Source organism: Mirounga angustirostris, unplaced genomic scaffold (genome assembly GCF_029215605.1).
Source record: "Mirounga angustirostris isolate CCGP_5_RB_7025 unplaced genomic scaffold, mMirAng1.0.hap1 SCAF_10, whole genome shotgun sequence".
NCBI lineage: Eukaryota > Metazoa > Chordata > Mammalia > Carnivora > Phocidae > Mirounga > Mirounga angustirostris.
This window is the reverse complement of record NW_026991718.1, coordinates 117,722,537-117,740,738: the sequence shown is the minus strand read 5'-3', so window position 1 is coordinate 117,740,738 and position 18,202 is coordinate 117,722,537. Positions and strand designations below refer to the sequence as shown.

Genomic DNA, 18,202 nt, shown 5'->3' with positions numbered 1-18,202 from the left:
GCCTGACGCGTCGCTGGCCACCAAGGAGCAGCTGGAGGTCCTGCGGGCAGAGCAGGCACGGACGCCCAGCTACAGGGGAGGCAGCTCAGGGGGTCACATGTTAAGGTCCCGTCGAGTCAAGCATTCTCCCTGCTGTTTCCCGGGGTGGTGCAACCACCCCACACACGTGGTCTAGGCAGGAAGGTGCTCATCGGGCTGCGTGGACCCTTCTCAAGCCAACCCTAGTCACAGGGGCAGTGGGTGGGGGGAGGGTGACCTCCTCTGCGTCTCCCCTTTCCTGCCTGCCAGCCCCGGCAGAGCCCGGGTTTGGTGCAGGCAGAAAGCACGGCTGCCCCTGCGTGTTGCTGAGATACGGGCAGCCAGCCGCCTGGTGAACAGCAGCCTCCGTACGGGGGCTCCCGCTGGCTGTGATGGCATCACACAAACGCTGCGGCGACTTCGCACGGTGACGGAGTAGCTTTTATCTACGCAGGTACGCAACTCATCGTGTACAAGAACAGCACATCACTACGTCGTACCCTGACACTAATGTAATGCTGTATGTCGATTATAACTCGGTTAAAAATTATTTTTAAAAACGAATCTAATTTTGGGTATTCCGTGAAACTCTACAAAACCAGCGTGAAAACCCACAGATCTAAATTATGAAGGTCAGGCAAAGCAGAGCACACGCGCCCTGGGAAGAGTAAATGAGAAACAACCGTGCAGGAGTCAAACCCCGCGTGTCACCAAAAGCACACACAACATTATTAGATAAGAATCTCCTTAAAATTTAATTGACTAAATGTATTACATTCAATATTCCATGGGTTTCTTCTGGACAAAGGATCGGCATAAATACAAACAAAGCCTCTGGGCCTTGTCCCCTAACTGAGGAAGAGAAAACACAGAAGGCAAGAGACACAGGTACACCTTCGTATTTACATTTCGCCTTTACTTTACAGTTCAGTGCCAGAAATATTTACAGAAAATACAATAAGAAAAAGATCATGTCTTGGCAACATACCGAAATTCATACAAATTGCGTATGTGATTTCAAGCAAATAATGATACTGCTTATTTTTTAGCCACAACTGCCAAGCCCTTCAGAGGAGAAAGATGTTCTTGGTCACTGCAAGAGGCAAGGACTTGGGAAACTTGGTTTGCTTCAACAAATATTTATTGGGCGCCTACTATATGCAAGGCACTGTGGAATCCCAAATTACACCTTTTCCCTCACCATTAAAAAAAGAAAAGCATCTGAAGAACGTGAGTTGATACTCTGAGAAAAACACTATACAGTACATGGCTTCTTCAGCTACCGAGAACCCACAGTTTGATTCCACACTGAGCGGGTGGATTACCTCCCATCTCTCCATCTCGGGGAAAGAGGCTGTCACGGAAATCCTTAAAACAGACCATCTAATTCAACTTATTGTATCATGTAAACACAGAAATCAATTCTTTTCAGGAAGATATAAACTGAATGGGTTTTAAAATGCTGAATGGAGAACCACTGCCAGCAGGAGTGTCAAATTACCCCCAATACATCTTTACGATCTACCACAAAACAGGTCTTTGAGCAAAGCTGATTTCCACCTTGGGTAAAGTCTCACCTTCCAACGGAAATAAATGCTCCCGAAGACTGTCCCTCTGAAAATCACTCTGCAGAGCCTGACAAATGCTTCCCCACAGTATGTAGAAAGTAGCCATTCATAAAGGCCTCATACACACAACCTGTGGGCAACTGACACTACTGGCCAAAGATGTAGGTCTTTTGTATTTCTAAGTGAGTCCAGAGGAGAATGGGCTGCCCTGAAATCGAGGACCAGGAAATGGCGGAGAGCATGCGTGCGTGGGGGTGTGTATGGCCAGGGCAGGAGGGGGTGAATCCACCATGTAACTATTCCTTTCAGAGGGCCAATGCTAGGTAGGAGGAGGTCTTAGGAGGAAGCACGGGACGAAAGTGGTAGCTCGCTGACCAAGGAAAGGCAAAGCCTCCTCACTGTCGTCAATGCTCCCAACCAGAAAGGAGGAGGAAAGCCCCCATCTCCCGAATGGGAAAAAGGACTATGAGGGGCTACCTGCCTCTGTCCCTTGGTAATGCTTTCCTTGTCACCAAAAGCCACACTCATCCACCCTGATAACACCTGTCACATGCAGCAACTTTACTGTTTAAGCCACAGACCAAAGTGGTCCTCGCTTCCCTTCCAAGTGTTATGAAAACACGCTAGCAAATTTATCAAGTGGACTACTAAAGGTTATTACTAGCGACTAAATATGCTCCTCTGGCATTATTCTACTCAAAGTGATTTTTGACAAAGGCAGTCGGGTGAACTTAGTGACCATGAACTCAAACCCATACTTGTAAAAGTTTCCAAGGGTTCTTACCGCACTCCCTTTTTAGATAAATGTTATTTTGAGCAGAAGGAAGGAGCACCTCACGAGGTATATGTACCCTATATTCTGTTTGTGCTGTACACACTGGGGTCTCATGCCTTCAGGGGCTGCACAGCTCTAAATCTATCCCTCCTTCCCTGGGAGATCATAGGCTTCCAGATTGCAAACCGCATTCAACACGGTTATTCACTTATCAGTCATGAGAATTACAAAGAGTTGCCAGAAATAGAGCAAACTGAAGGATCAGGAAGCCTACCCTCAACACGCACATCACAGTATATTTTGCTGACAGTAAAACTATGCTAAAGGTAAAAGTTTTATCTGAAGAATCACACCAAGGAAGTATACCTACATCCGTTATTTTTAACCTCTGGAATGTTATAAGTTGCCTACCAATTTAAGCCCTCTTTGTTCATGTCCACTAGAAAAAGGGCCCATTTTTTCCTTGAAATGTCAATCTGGAATTTCCATGAAAGTTGTTAAACCTCACCTTATACTTGCTGAGTTAATAAAACATTTTTAGGGTAGAATTTGCTCATCTTTATCCTACACCCCCTACCCCCATGCTACCATCTGGAAACACTGATTTATTGCCCAGATTAAAAAGAAAATCAATTATTCAATAATATCATACCCTGAATGGAAACTGGAGTCATAGAAGGAGGAGGTAACCTTTACCTGAGCTTAAAACAAACATGAAGAAAAGGGTACAACAAACTTAAAACCAAGAGCTGCTATGATACCCAAATTTCTTGCTCACAGATGACAAAATACATACGTTTGGAATAGAAATATCTGCACAGGGAACTAGGCCCTACATTATCCCCGACCCTCGAATGAACTCCCCAAACATCAAACCAAACACACCACTGCGGCCCTGACCTACAGAGTCTATTGACACCAGAGTTCACGCGGGAAACCACCCTTAACACAGCTGTGAGGACTCCTCTTTGGACTTCAAATGTCACTTATTTTCTTAACATAAAATAATCTTAATGAAGAAGAAAGCAGAGAAGAATAGGAGAAACGAGCAGTGTATACTCTAGCACTGTAACAGGAATCCTTGGAAGGTTGTTCTGGGTCTGGCCACCTCAAAACATTTATCCCTGGCAGAAAAGTAGCAGTGAGGTAACAGAAGTATTTCCAAAACCCGGGCAGGGATTTGTTGTGCCTTCAGCTGGCAAAGGTCCAGAAAACATGGTCACAACAGCCATTTCTAAGAGCAGCCACCCTAGGGGGTGGTCACTAACGTTTGTCAATTTTGATGAAATCCAGTAGCTCTCTGGGAGAGATCTGAATTAGTAGTGTTGAGAGGTTATTTCCTGAACCCCAAATTACAATCCTTCATAAACTACTGCAGTTTCCTGCTTGGTCCTGAAATAAGAGACAACGGATGAAACCAAATAATTTTCAACCCTTGTTGTGAGCTTACATTTCTCAAAATTTAACCAAGAAATTACCAAGGAATTACAAATGCTTGGCCTGTCATCATGTCCCCAAGCCACAAACAGCAATGGAGAGAGTGGAGGTATCGCTGCTGTCTTACAACTTTTAACCCCACAAATGCCATCTGTGTCCCCGTTAAAGGACAGGGCCACGCCTCCACTGTAGATCTGCTCCCGGGCTGCCCAGAAACTGAGGCCTTCAGATAGATCTGTACAGTAATGAGGACGATAACTTTGTGAAATGTGGAGGAAACATGAAATATTTTAATGTCAGGCTTCTTATCTAAACAAACACATTTATGCTCATTTCTGTCCGTTGGACAGCTGGACGACAAATGGACTTACAAGTGAGCAGAAAGCTGAGATTTTTTTCCTTCTCCTCCATGCTATCATCAGCATGAGTCTTTAAATATCCTGGAAGATTCTGAGAGAGATTTCAGTTCTGAACATGACCTCCTAAAAAGTGAAGTATAAAACTACCTTCACATTCTAATTTGCAAATTTGACGCTACCAATGCACGTGTTTAAATGAGATGCATGAAGCCTTTCTCCTCAAAAGGCTTATATTTAACCAAAACTGTCACTTTTAAAAGAAAGTTTATGGCTAAAATGTATATCATCATTACCAGCAGGAATATGATTGTGTCTGGGAGCCCATTTCACTAGAAAGCCAAAAGTCTTCTATCAAATGGGTTTATGTGTTTCTTCTATTCTGGTGATTAAACAGTAAGCTCTTGGGGAGTGATTTGTTTTTCTTTTTACAGTGATCACCTATCAAATTGTTTTGCTCTGATATCATAGCCCCAAACTGGAGTTCAAGAGTCCTAGACAGACAGTATCTAAGAAGTGCAGTTCTTGAGTCCAACCTCCTGGAAAAGTGAAGTATAAAACTCTGGCTCCAGCTGCTTGTTCCGGTACTTGTTGACAATGTCCGTGATTTTCTGTTTCCGGCGGACATGTGGTGGACTGTAGGAGTCACTCTCCAGTCTCTTTCTTCTACAAATATTAATTACAGTCTGCCTCACCAGAAAACCTTGAAAAACAGAGGGTATTAAAATCAACGTGAGTAACTAGCCATCTAGGTGAACTGTCAGTATTCAAGTGAACTACTCTCTGCAAAGTCAAACCTAGTTCATTCTATTTGCAAAACTCCCTGTCCCTGGAGAGACGGACAACACTTTACCAAGATAAAACTGCCAGAAGAAATACATGACAAGGGAAAACAGAAGCAAAAATCTGGTCTGACAACCCATTTTCCTGCCCTGGATTATATACAGCTATCTGATTTCCCAGGCCTGGAAGGTTGTGAATCGTAGTTCTACGTGTACTTAAGTAGATGAAGCGCAGTTAGAACAAAACATGCTTCTTATTTAACAAGAACCATAGCATTTTCTTTTCTTTTTTTTTAGATTTTATTTATTTGAGAGCAAGTGAGAGAGAGAGAACAAGCAGGGGGAAGGAGAGGGAGAAGCAGACTCCCCGCTGAGCAGTGAGCCCGATGCGGAACTTGATCCCAGAATCCTGGGATCATTACCTGAGCCAAAGGCAGACGCTTAACCAACTGAGCCACCCAGGCGCCCCAAACCACAGCATTTTCTACATGTGGGATCTATTAAGTAATTTCACCATTTCCTTATTTCTACTTCTTCTTAGTTCATAAAAATGTTTAAACAAACAAATAAATAAATAAAAGAGAGAAACCTTAACTCTTTGGCCATATATGAAGACCTTACCAAGTGCTCGCCTGCTGACAATCATCCCATCCACAAGTGGGATGACCATGTTAAATTTTCCAGTGGCTCCTTGAATTTTTATCCGGAATAATCCAGTGTTTAAAGGATGGATAAAGATGACAGGAACTTCTTTTTCAAGAGTGGTAGATCTTAAGAAAAGAAAATTTTTTTTACTCCAAACATATAAAAGTTGAAGTGCCCCATGTGTAATGTAAGAAAATGAAGGACACTTGAGGCCGGGCTTGATACAGTCTGATAAGAGCCAACGTGTCAGTCTGCTCAGAATCCTCCTTCTGGGAGGCCATGTTGCTGCACCCACCCTCCCACCCCCATCAACACCTGGCCCTAAATGCCCATCACTGGAGTTGGGCTTTTCAAACTGACAAAAAAGGGGCTAAAAATGTGTTTTAAAACCACTAGGTAAAAAAAACAAACCAACCAACCACTAGGGAGAAAGGGTGGATGCAAAGGCAGAGGAATCTCTGACAGGAAGCTATGAACCCAGCAACTGGCTGACTTTCTTTCACTTAGTCCCTCCTTCTCGTAGGGAACAAATGTGGGGGTGGCCGGAGTGCAGGGAATTCCACCACAGTCAACCCTGGCATCTCAAAGCACAAGTGGGAATATAGTTGAGGCCCCCTTATGAGAACCTCTGATACAATTTTTGTTCAGGGGTCGGGGGGAGGAGGTTGGGAGGCCCATTAGTCTGGGCCAGCTGCAAATGTCCTCCTTAGCAAAGGTGATAAATGGCTGTATCTTGGCAAGGCCAAAGCCTTCAAAGCCTCTGAACAGTAGATGGGTGTTAATGGGTGCTAATGTCACAACTGTGCCTTTAGAAGACTGAGACACCCATCATGCTCAGGGATATGTCACCACGTCTAGAGGTACCCATGTTATTACTCTGTGATACTTGCTACATGTATGTTGGCATTTCTGGTGTTTTTTGCTTTCTTTCTATATAGGTAAAGTGATTCTGGCCAAAGCAACATTGAGTCAATTTTCAATACATTATATAAAAATCAATCGTATAGTTAATTTTGTCATCAAGACAAATTCTTGATTTTACCAGTCTACCAACAAAATATGATTTTTACAGTCTAGTCATATTATAAGTTTTTAAAAAAATTTTAATAGGTTATGTTAGTCACCATACAATACATTATTAGTTTTTGATGTGGTGATCCACGATTCATTGTTTTCGTGTAACACCCAGTGTTCCATGCAGTACGTGCCCTCCTCAATACCCGTCACCAGGCTAACCCATCCTCCACCCCCATATTGTAACTTTTGACCTAAAAAGATTGAAACCGTTACCACCACCACCACCAACACAAGACACTTAAAAGTTCTCTTTCAAACTAGTTCTAGAAAAGTTCACCTCGAGAATTACTCTCGTCTCTTCAGTAAGTCAGCATCATGGAGAAAAAAAAAGACAAAAAAGAGCTGTTCTGTAGTAAAAGCACCTGAAGGCATAACAACATCAGGCGCAAAGTCCCAGAGTGGATTCTGGTTTGAATAAATCAACTATAAAGGATATTTTAGGGAAAATGGAGAAATTTCGATATGAACTGGTTACTAGATAAAATTAAGGAACTATTACTAATTTTATTATTGTGATAATTTTATCTTTATCTATTTGAAAAGTGTTTTTGTTTTTCAGAAATGCAGACTGATATATTTAAAATGTCAGGATCTCTTGTAACTTGCTTTAAAATACTTCAGCAGAAAAAACACGAAGTTTTAAGAATGACTTGTCCTCCCGGAGAGGGGTGGAGGGATGGGGTAACCGAATGATGGGTATTAAGGAGGGCACGTGTTGTGATGAGCACTGGGCGTTACAGACAACTACTGTTGAACACTACATCAAAAACTTATGATGTGCTATATGCTGGCTTAACTGAACATAAAAAAAAAAAAAAAAAAAAAAAGAATGACTTATCCTTTTCTGGAAATTTAAAAATACGATGTTAAAATAAACCATCTTTACTCCAATTCTATGACAACAATCTAATGATGTTAAGAACAAATTCATCTTAAATGCAATACAAATCAGATCATTTGGCTTGATATCAAGGGTAGCTCTCCGATGTACGAAATAAGGCTGGCATCTGGGGTCAGAAGCCTGAGTTCAGATCACTTTCCTTTTCATTTATTGAATGTGTGATACTGAAGAATAACTTCTATCAGCCTATTTTATTCCATTTGTAAAACAGAGATGATAATGGCACCTCTTGTGAATTGTTTTAAAATACTTGTTTAAACCAAAAGCAAGCAAGCAAAAAGCCTCGAAACTATAAAGCCTACATAGATACATTGTTATTAATCCTAGAATCCAATTATCCCCTTTTATCCTTTTTGTGCATGGGCAGCTAAAACAGGAATCTTAACTATAATAAAGTTAGTATTACATTTTACTTAGAAATATTTTTCCATTAAATAGCTCATTTAATTAGGACATTCTAACCATCCAGAATGTTTTGACCAATTTAACTCTATTACTCCTATCTAATATTGACAGTCTGTTATTATAGTCTTCATTTATACTTAACTGCTTCCACCATTTTTCTCTTTGCTGCAGATAAAATGTAAAACGGCAATTAATTATGCCATTTTAAAATGCTTGTTAATTTATCACCTTGTGCACGTTATCTACCAACTTCTTTGATTTTTCCCCTATGTTTATTTCCTCTTGCCTTCATCCCTTTTGTTTCCTTACATCTTTCTTTATGAAATCGCAACTGACATATTATCATGAATAGGTTTCTCTAGGCTTCAAGACATGCTGATGAGCCTCAGGCAAAGAAAGAGTGTACCTCAGAGAAGTGCTACTGTTCGCAGTAGTTTCCACACCAGTACTGATCTCTGTCAGCAGCTCTGAGAGGGGAAAGTTTTCTGGAAGAAAGTAACAGCATTACAATTAATACCTCCCTTATATTTCTAAAATAAATAGTATGAACTCTAATTTCCTAATCTCTTTATACAAGTGTGCAATAAATATATGGACTGTGGTATCCTAAAATACATAATCCTAACCATTCCTCACCAAAAAGAAATCTCCCTCAAGACAAATTTTAGCTGTTCATCTAAAGCTGAGTTTTTATAGAACATGATCTGTGTGGTCTTTGAGGGCTTGGTTGGAAAGCAATGATCACACTTTTCCACAAACCCTGAACTGGATGAGATTCTAGGCTAAGTATGCATTTCTAATGCTCTCATATTGCTTACATAAAAATTCATGAGAAACTTATCCAAAGCAGAATTCCTAAGGACAAATTAATATTTACACCAGAACTAGACAGTAGGTTCATGCAGAGGTGAGGGAAGTGTTCCCCCTTCCCCTTTCCAGAGGTCCTGGGATGACCAGGAGCTACATGGAGTGGGACCAACTCACAACACGCCATTCACTGTGATATCAAGAAGAGCTAAAAGTTTTACATCCACTAGTCATCACAACTAGGAAGTGCCATGGGTGTCTCCCTTTAACAGATGAGTAATCTAAGGCTTAAAGAAATTGAGTGAGAGGCCGAGCCAGGATGCCAACACAGGCTTGCTGAACTCCAGCTCCAGCTTCTGGCCACCATATCACATCTGTGCTGTGTCTCCCTAGACATTCAGCAAGTCATTGTCATTCTACAATAATTTTACTTATGGACAAAGTCCTTACACACAGTACCTATATCATCATAGCGCTCCACCCAGACTACAGAAACTCTTGTCTCAGGTCCAAGGGGAGGCACAGGGCGACCCTGAGGCAGCTTCTTCATTCTGGAACTGGGACTAAGCTATATGAGATAGAGAAAAGCAGAAAAGGAGAAGGGGGAGGGAAAAAAAAGAAGCGGCTTAATAAAACTACCCAGCCACATATTCAACAAGCTGCCCAGTGATGTAAATATCAAGTCATGGGAAATCACTTGAGGAAAAAAGTGAAATATATTTGCAAAAAAGCTCTTCTTTGACTCCTGTTTATCAAGTCTCAACCTAGAACAAAGACATGAAGGTCTTAAATTCTCAAAGAAGGTAAGGAATACTGACCAATTATACTTTACATTAATAAAAATAAAACTTGTGGGCGGGGTGCTTGGGTAGCTCAGTCGGTTGGGCATCCGACTCTTGGTTTCAGCTCAGGTCCTGATCTTGGGGTCGTGGGATCGAGCCCCGTGTCTGCTGGAGATTTTCTGCCTCTCCCTCTGCCCCTCCACCCACTAGTGTGCGTTCTTTCTCTCTAAAATAAATGGATAAAGATGTGGTCCATATATACAATGGACTATTACTCAGCCATCAGAAAGGATGAATACCGAACATTTGCATCAACATGGATGGAACTGGAGGAGATTATACTAAGTGAAATAAGTCAAACAGAGAAAGACAATTATCATATGGTTTCACTTATTTGTGGAACATAAGGAATAGCATGGAGGACATTAGGAGAAGGAAGGGAAAAATGAAGGGGGGAACATCAAAGGGGGAGAAGAACCATGAGAGACTATGGACTCCGGGAATCAAACTGAGGGTTTTAGAGGGAAGGGGGGTGAGGGGATGGGTGAGCCTGGTGACGGGTATTAAGGAGGGCACATACTGCATGGAGCACTGGGTGTTATAGGCAACAATGAATCATGGAACACAACATCAAAAACTAATGATGTACTGTATGGTGACTAACATAATAAAAAATTATTAAAAAAATAAAATAAAATAAAATAAAATAAAATAAAATAAAATAAATGGATAAATAAAGTCTTTGAAAATTTTTTGGGCAATGTCTTAATGAGGGCTTCAAAGGATTTGAGTCTATCCATCTATGGCCAGCAAGCAGAATGCTTTCCTCATCACAGCAATGTCACTTGTTTGCCTGGGGAGCCTTATCTCTAAAATGTCCCATCAGCAAGTTACTTCTAGTTCTCATTTCTAGGCCAGAAGTTTCCTACTGCAATCTAGGCCAAAAAAGTCCTTTTTCTTGTCAACAGAAAGAAAAAAAGAGTTGCTTATGTCTTTGCTATCATGCAGTTTGCTTCTGGCTTCCCCGCCCACCTGATGGGCTTGAAGTTTTTCTCAAGGGCAAGCAGGGCTCTGTGGCTCCCCTTTAGCAAACTGGTGCTCTGAGCACCACCACTTTGAGGGCATGCAGCAGGGATGAGTTTATGCTAAAGCCCTAAACAAAGCTATGTGGACAGAAGAGAGACTATCTAAGTTGAATTTTAAAAATAAAACTGCTTTATTAGCACAGAAATATACCTGTGTTCAGCAGATGACAGAGACGATGGCAATTCCCCTAGATTATTATTTCCATTTCTATTTGTGTTGTGGCAGTCACAGAAAATGACTAAGAGATCTTCTCCAAATTGGTGGCAGACACCAACCATACTCAGAGACCATTTTCTTAGCATGGCTCCTAATCAGCTCTGAATCTCTGACTTCAGCCCTAGGTTTAAAGGGCTCCTATGGGGCACCTGGGTGGCTCAGTCAGTTAAGCGTCTGCCTTCAGCTTAGGTCCTGATCCTGTAGTCCCGGGATTAAGAATCAGGCTCCAGGCTCAGCGAGGAGTCTGCTTCTCCCTCTGCCCTTCCCCCTACTCATGTCCTCTCTTTCTCTCTCAAATGAATAAAATCTTAAAAAAAAAAAAAAAAAAAGGGCTTCTATGATTAGGTCAGGCCTACCTGGGTAATCTCCCTTTTGATCAACTCAAAGTAACCTTAATAATTATATCCACAAAATCCCTTTTGCTATATAATGTAACATACTCACATGATATCTCATCATATTGACAGGTTCTACCCACACAAGTGGAGGACACCATATAGGGACAAGAGTCCCTGGGGATCATCTTAGAATTCAGCCTAACACAGTGGCCTTTTTTCCTATAACCTTAATAAACTCACTCAGTAGATCTAGTAGATTTTTTAAAAAAGATTCCTCAGGGTTTCTATATATATGATCATGTCATCTGCAAATACATACAGTATTACTTCTCCTTTCTAATCCTTATGTACTTAATTCTTTTTCTTGTCATATTTCCCTGTATAGGACTCCATGTTAAATACAAGTGGTGAGAGCAGACATCCTTGCTTTGTCCTCCATTCACGGGGAAAGCAGTCAACAATACTGTATAGTGTAATCTTAACTCTAGGCTTCCAGTAGAGCTCTGTCTCAGGTTGAGAAAGTTCTCTTCTATTCAGAGTTTGCTGAAAGTCATGAATGAATGTTGAATTTTATGTCAACTGCTTTTTCTGTATCTAATGAGATAATATTTTTCTTTTTTTAATTAGTAGTGTGAAAATTAATAAAGGGAAACCTCACTAAAGTGGGGGGCTAGGAAAAGGAGCCATACCACCCAATAGCAATTACATGAAGAACTGTCCATTACAGACCACAACAGAAGAATCATCAACAGGAAAGAATCATCAATTATAGGCCCCACCAGAAAAGATGTACACAGGATCTCCTGCCAAGAAATCCACTACAACTCAGCCAATGAGAAACCTTGGTCAGTCATTCTCATCCTGAACTCTTGCTTTTCTCCAATGGATTTCCACTCAGAACGACCCCTCCCACCTTCCTCCTCATTCTCCATAAAATGATGTTCCTCTCCTTCGTTTGCTGGATTTGCCAATAGTTTTGCCATAGCTTGCATGTCCCCAATTGGAATTCTTTGCTATTTTTGAGTAAACCCATTTTTGCTGATAAAATAAGTTTTATTTTTAAGGTTAGTAGTAGTCTGCATAGTGTAAGTAATAAAAATGTGGTGCCTTAAAGATTTTGGATTTTAAGGGATAACCATACTGACATTCAGAAAAGGAGTACAAGGACCACCAATCACTGAATATTAGATCTGGCTAAAATCCTACATTGCCACCCTACAAAGACATGTTCATCTCCAAACTGTATTCTATGAAACCTTTTAAATATGCAACTCCTGATTTTCAAAATCAGTCTACTTCAGAAAGTCTTAAACAACTTAACTGTTTTTCCTGAATTAATTTTTTTAAAGATTTTATTTATTTATTTGACACACAGAGAGCACAAGTAGGGGGAGCAGGCAGAGGGAGAGGGAGAAGCAGGCTTCCCACTGAGCAGGGAGCCCGACGCAGGGCTTGATCCCAGGACCCTGGGATCATGACCTGAGCTGAAGGCAGATGCTTAACAACTGAGCCACCCAGGCACTCCTTCCTAAATTAATTTTAAAGGTCAATACTTCTCCTGCATCCTCTCTCAAGCATATATATGTTAACCCTTGAACAATGCAGGGGTTGGGGTGCTGATTCCTCTCCATGCAGTTAAAAATCCAAGTGTAACTTTTGATTCTCCAAAAATTTAACTACTAATAGCCTATTGTTGAAGAGAAGTCTTACCAATAATATAGTCGATTAACACATATTTTGTATATTAGATATATTATGTATTGTAAAGCTAGAGAAAATGTTATTAAGAAAATCATAAGGTAGAGAAAATACATTTACAATACTGTACTGCATTTGTTAAAAAAAAAAAATCCACATATAAGTCGACCCACGTAGTTTAAACCCCTGTTGTTCAAGAGTCAACTTTATTCATGTTAAAAACTACTTTCATGGGGAAGGAGCCAAATTAAAATCCTGTAAAATCAAAGAATGGTTCAATCAAGTTTACACTTCTTTTGTCTTTCTTATTATTTGTTATAAATCAATCTTCCCACATTTATGAAATTGTCCTATACCCTCCTACCACTCACTTGCCACTTTCCAGTAAGGATAAAGAAGTAACATGAGGAGAAAACAAAAATAAAGACATAACATCTACTTAGACGGCAAGAAAAATGGTGTAAAAGTAAAATGCTCCCCTCTTGTGGCCGCTGTGTGCCTCACTCATCGTGTCTAGTCACACACTGGGCTAGTGTCCAAAGTGCTGCCATTTGTACAGAGAAGACTTGTAAAGTCAAATGGCGCATGAGTAAAGATGTGGAACGTACAGCTGCTGTTGTACCCTTCTTTTTTTAAGGTTTTGAGAGCGAGCGAGTGTGTGCATGAGCGGAAGGGAGGGGCAGAGGGAGAGGGAGAAGCAGACTTCCTGCTGAGCATGGAGCCCAACTTGGGGCTCGATCCCAGGACCCCAAGATCATGACCTGAGCCGAAAGGCAGACATTTAACCGACTGAGCCACCCAGGCGCCCCACTACTGTTATACCTTTAGTGGATATTACGGGGACCAAATAAAAACCTAGGCCTGAGAAGGAATGGGTGAGACCCAAGCATGGTACCAGAATGACCAAATCAAGGAAAACAACAGAGGCTGTCCTAGAATGATCTACTTGTTGCAAAGTGAAAAAAAGAAAATTGTGAGAATTTGACTTTAAAAAATTAAGATACTAATGAATCAGTACTGCTATCACTGCTCTCTAGGTTACAGTTAAAAGGTTGATTAAAGGCATGATTCTATAATTACCCCTACTGCATGACAAATTTTCAGAGCTGTATCAACGAAGTTACTTACCCGCTGTGAGGAATTAAGATTGTCTGTGTGATTAGGGAAAAGCTCAAGTGTCAGGGATGGCTGTTTCAGAATTCCAGGCATAAGATCCATATTTGAATCACTATCTTGGTCCGAGATGTTACTTTCCAATGAATCGGCTACAGGGTAAAGAAAAAAATCAATTATATTTACTACTTCTTTAAGAGAAGTGTTTAAACTAATTATGCTAATAGTCTAACCTAAGTCCCTTAAGAGAAGCACTGCCTCTAGACAAAAGGTTGGTAAACTTTTTCTGTAAAGGGTCAGTAAATATTTTAGGCTTTGCTGGCTATGTAGGTCTCTATTGCATATTCTTTTTTGTACTTTATTTACAACCCTAAAAATGTAGAAAGTGTACTTGGTGGTCTGATTTTGGCCTGTGCACCACAGCGTGCCAGCTCCTGTGCTACAGGATAACTGAGGTAAGACGAGAAAATATTTTGACTTTTCAGATGCAGAATATAAGACATCTGTTATTCTCTGAATTATTTTGATTACACATTCAATCATGTAGCATGGTAGCAAGTGGCACTGGGGCATTCCAAAGCTACAGAGGACCTCGTCTCTGTGACTAAGAAGTGATCTGGTTGGAGACAAGCACACAGAGAGTCAGAAAAAACAAACACAAAGACAAATCTCAAGACACAGGAGGAGGCGGAGTCAGAGCAGGAGCACAGTCGGAACTGAGAACGTTTCATGACAAGAGGTGAAGACCCAACTGTGGCAACTAAAGTACAAGGACAAGGCTCTAGCTCTGTTGGTGCAAACAGGCTGGGCTACAGACGAAGCAGGGACTCAACTCACAGAGGACAAATGGGGCCTGGCTTCTGGAATTAGGGAGTAGATCACAGCCTTGACATGAAGGCAAATAGCTGCTAGGGATACTGACCTAGACCATGGAAGGCCGCTCCTGCCAGGGAAACGACTGGCCTGAGAATATAAGACGGGGTAGGGGGCCTAGTGTGGGAAATCAAGGGTCCCAGTACAAAGGTCAGGAGGCTGCCAAAGCAAGGGCACGAGAAAAGTCATTAGCCTAGAGACGAGACCATGACAGTGTGATGTATAGCAGCCCATCCTACAGATGGTCTCAATGAAGAAGGTGAAATTTTCCACCTACTGCCTGGTCAGGCACAAAGAAATGGACTTAATTTGCAAGAAGCAAAGGTTCTAGGCCAGATGAGACTATGGGTTCAGACTGAGAAGTAATAATCACCCCTGATTCTTTGGAAGAACAGGCTTAATTCGCCACCTTTTCTAGGCTGTGAAGTTTCTCCTACTTGGTGTCAGAAGATCAGCCAGATGCTATCTTCCAATTGTAGAGAGTCTTCCAATTGTAGGATTCTCTGGGGTTTGACATAAGGCTCTCACGTGGAAACAGGCAAGTAGGTGGGGGCTCATTCATAAATAGAGAAAAAATGAATAAACTGGAAAACAAGACTTCTATGTATTGATTAATTAAAGAAAGACAAAAAACAGGTTGAAGTGGGTCCCTTTCTCTACTTAAAGATTATTAAGAGAGGTTCAGTCTACCTGTCTTTAACTAGTGTCCTTAAGAAAGTTAAGAAGAGCTAACATCCTATACCTCTGCATAATCTAAATGCTATCATGCCTTAGAAGTTAAACAATGACTTAGATGACTTCAGAATCGTCATCTAACAATTCTGCACAAACCAGTGAATACAAAAAATAGATTTTAAAACAGCACCATACAAAAAATGCTCTTACTTAAGGACTCCACAGGAGAAGGAACTACAAAAGCTATTTCAGTAAGGGCATCGGCATAATACAGCACCTTCTTCTGTCCATTGAAAATGCTAGCCCCAACGTCTTCAGAGGAAATCACTTCATCTAGGAATGAGAAACACTCCGTTACTGCTCCAAAAAAGTGGGAAAAATCAGTTTCATCCTGCTTCATGAAATTTTAACTGTTAATAAAATGGTAATCAACAGAAGGCACGTTTCCAGCAAGAACCAATGAGTGTGTAAGAAGAATAAACCATAAATGTTCATCAAATGTCTTTACACTAACTTTAAATGATAAAATCTTAATTTCAGTTTCTGAAACTACTCTAAATTAGGCCACTTCTGATTAGCAGAGACTTGAACTCATCTGTATGAGGCAGATTATGGAAACAGTTTTTTGGGAAGAGGTAATAATCCAAAGGAAGATGACCACCACAGACCTCTGAAAGGAGTTAGGGCAGGTGTCTGTGTGTTTTATACTCTTGCTTTCAAGGCATTTCTGTCCCTGGTGTCTCTCTACTTCTCCTCAGCTCTGCTTCTGCTCTACTTTCCTCAATGGTCAGTGACAGAACATAAAATGTACAGGCATTTTGAGTAACAGTATCTGCTCTGAGCCAGCAAGAATGAATTAACAAAAGTAACATTCCTGACAGCTAGTATAGTTCTCAATTAAAACGAACATAATGCCTTACCAATAATACATAAAAGACCAACAACCTGACAAAAAACTGGGAAGAGGAAATGAACAAGTAGTCCTGACTCAGGAGAGAAATAAAAATATGAAAAAATGCTGAAACTCAATCATTTCTCAGCTAACAGATTGGAAGATACCTAATGTGGGTGAGGATGTGGCAAACAGAAGTTTAGACCAGAGGTTAACAAACTTTCTCTGTAAAGGATCAGATAGTAAATAAGGCTTTGTAGGCCAAATGGTCTCTGCCGGAACGACTCAAATATGAAAGCACTGTAGCATGAAAGCCGTCATGAACAATACATAAACAGGTGTGGCTGAGTTCCAATAAAACTTCATTTGCAAAAACAGGGAGCGCTGCAGTTTGCCAACTCCTGGTTTAGACAGTGGGAAGGCACGTTGCGTCTACTGTAGTAGACACTTTGCTTACTGCCCCAACACCCACTCTGAGGCAGGTGTGACCCGTGTGGAATTGACCCTTCATACCAGCTGTACCTTGTCTATAGCTCTCTACCAGGGTCATTCCATCTCTCTCGCCATGGCAGCAGGTTTGGAGTGGCCAAATCACTGTGTATCTCAGGACCTGGATGTAGGGAGGTTCTGAGACCCAGCTAATCTCTCCTCTTCAGGCTAGGGTTGGTATGTGAATGTAAAGCCTGGTACGGCCTTTTTGTACTATGAGAGAAGCCAGGCTAGGAACAAAGTCAATATACGAACAGCAGAGCTAAAGGAAAATTGCTGAGCAAGAGAATGGGGTGCTGATCAAATGACAACAAAAATGTATACTAACCTCTGGAATTTTCATTTACATCAGACAATAAATGACCCTTAAAATATAAGCCAGTTTGGGTCAAGTTTTCTGTTACTGCAACCATAAGCATCCAATGATATTTTTATCTAATTGAAAAATGTGCATATCCTTTATCAATTTACTTATAGGAATTAAATATACTCAAGCATATATTAAAGGATATGTGGAAATTAAAATTAGAGTATATCCCCAAATACTTCGATTCAAACTTGACTGAAATTAGAAAAAATGACAGGTCACAAGTCACCATGGTATTCAGTGGGAAACCCCGAGAGAGTACAATCTTACTGACAGAGCAACTCTGATAATTCAAAGCACTGGATACAGGTATCACCCACTTCAGAGATAATATTAACTCTTCAGTGACTTCAGGAGCCCTCAGAACAAAGAGCATTAGCCAGGTAGTGCAAAGGTCTTAAATTCAAATTTATACTTGCTCTGGTACTTGTTATCATGATTACAGTTTCTCAAGAAGATTTGTAGATACGGGCATGAATCTCTCCAAGATAGCTGTTTACTACAAAGGTTTCTATATAATATCCCAAGAATGTGGGGCACCTGGGTGGCTCAGCTGTTAAGCATCTGCCTTTGGCTCAGGTCATGATCCCAGGGTCCCGAGACCGAGCTCCACATTGGGCTCCCTGCTCAGCGGGAGGCCTGCTTCTCCCTTTCCCACTTCCCCTGCTTGTGTTCCCTCTCTCGCTGTGTCTCTCTCTATCAAATAAATAAATAAAATCTTAAAAAAAAAAATCCCAAGAATGTAACCTTTAATTATAGCCACAAAGTCTATAAAACACACCTGTTAATAGAAAACTATTGGACAAAATATATGTTAGCAAACATAAATCTCAATTTATTATAATACTCTTACAGAAAACAGAATTTGTTCACTCACAATATAAAAGAGAAGTTATTAGCCT

At 40.9% G+C, this 18,202-nt stretch overlaps 1 protein-coding gene across 3 annotated transcripts in view; it reads right to left on the bottom strand.

The window, feature by feature from the left end:
* Positions 1-909: 909 nt before the first annotated feature.
* Positions 910-18,202, bottom strand: part of RALGAPB (Ral GTPase activating protein non-catalytic subunit beta) — an 83,238-nt gene continuing 65,945 nt past the window's right edge. For all 3 annotated transcript variants that reach the window (XM_045885759.3, XM_045885758.3, XM_054510091.2), the window contains 6 exons: positions 15,763-15,885; positions 14,020-14,156; positions 9,231-9,339; positions 8,371-8,449; positions 5,558-5,706; positions 910-4,857 (listed from right to left, as the gene is read on the bottom strand). In XM_045885759.3, coding sequence (XP_045741715.1) covers positions 4,664-4,857; positions 5,558-5,706; positions 8,371-8,449; positions 9,231-9,339; positions 14,020-14,156; positions 15,763-15,885 — 791 coding nt within the window. In that variant the 3' untranslated portion in view covers positions 910-4,663. The remainder of the gene's footprint in view (positions 4,858-5,557; positions 5,707-8,370; positions 8,450-9,230; positions 9,340-14,019; positions 14,157-15,762; positions 15,886-18,202) is intronic.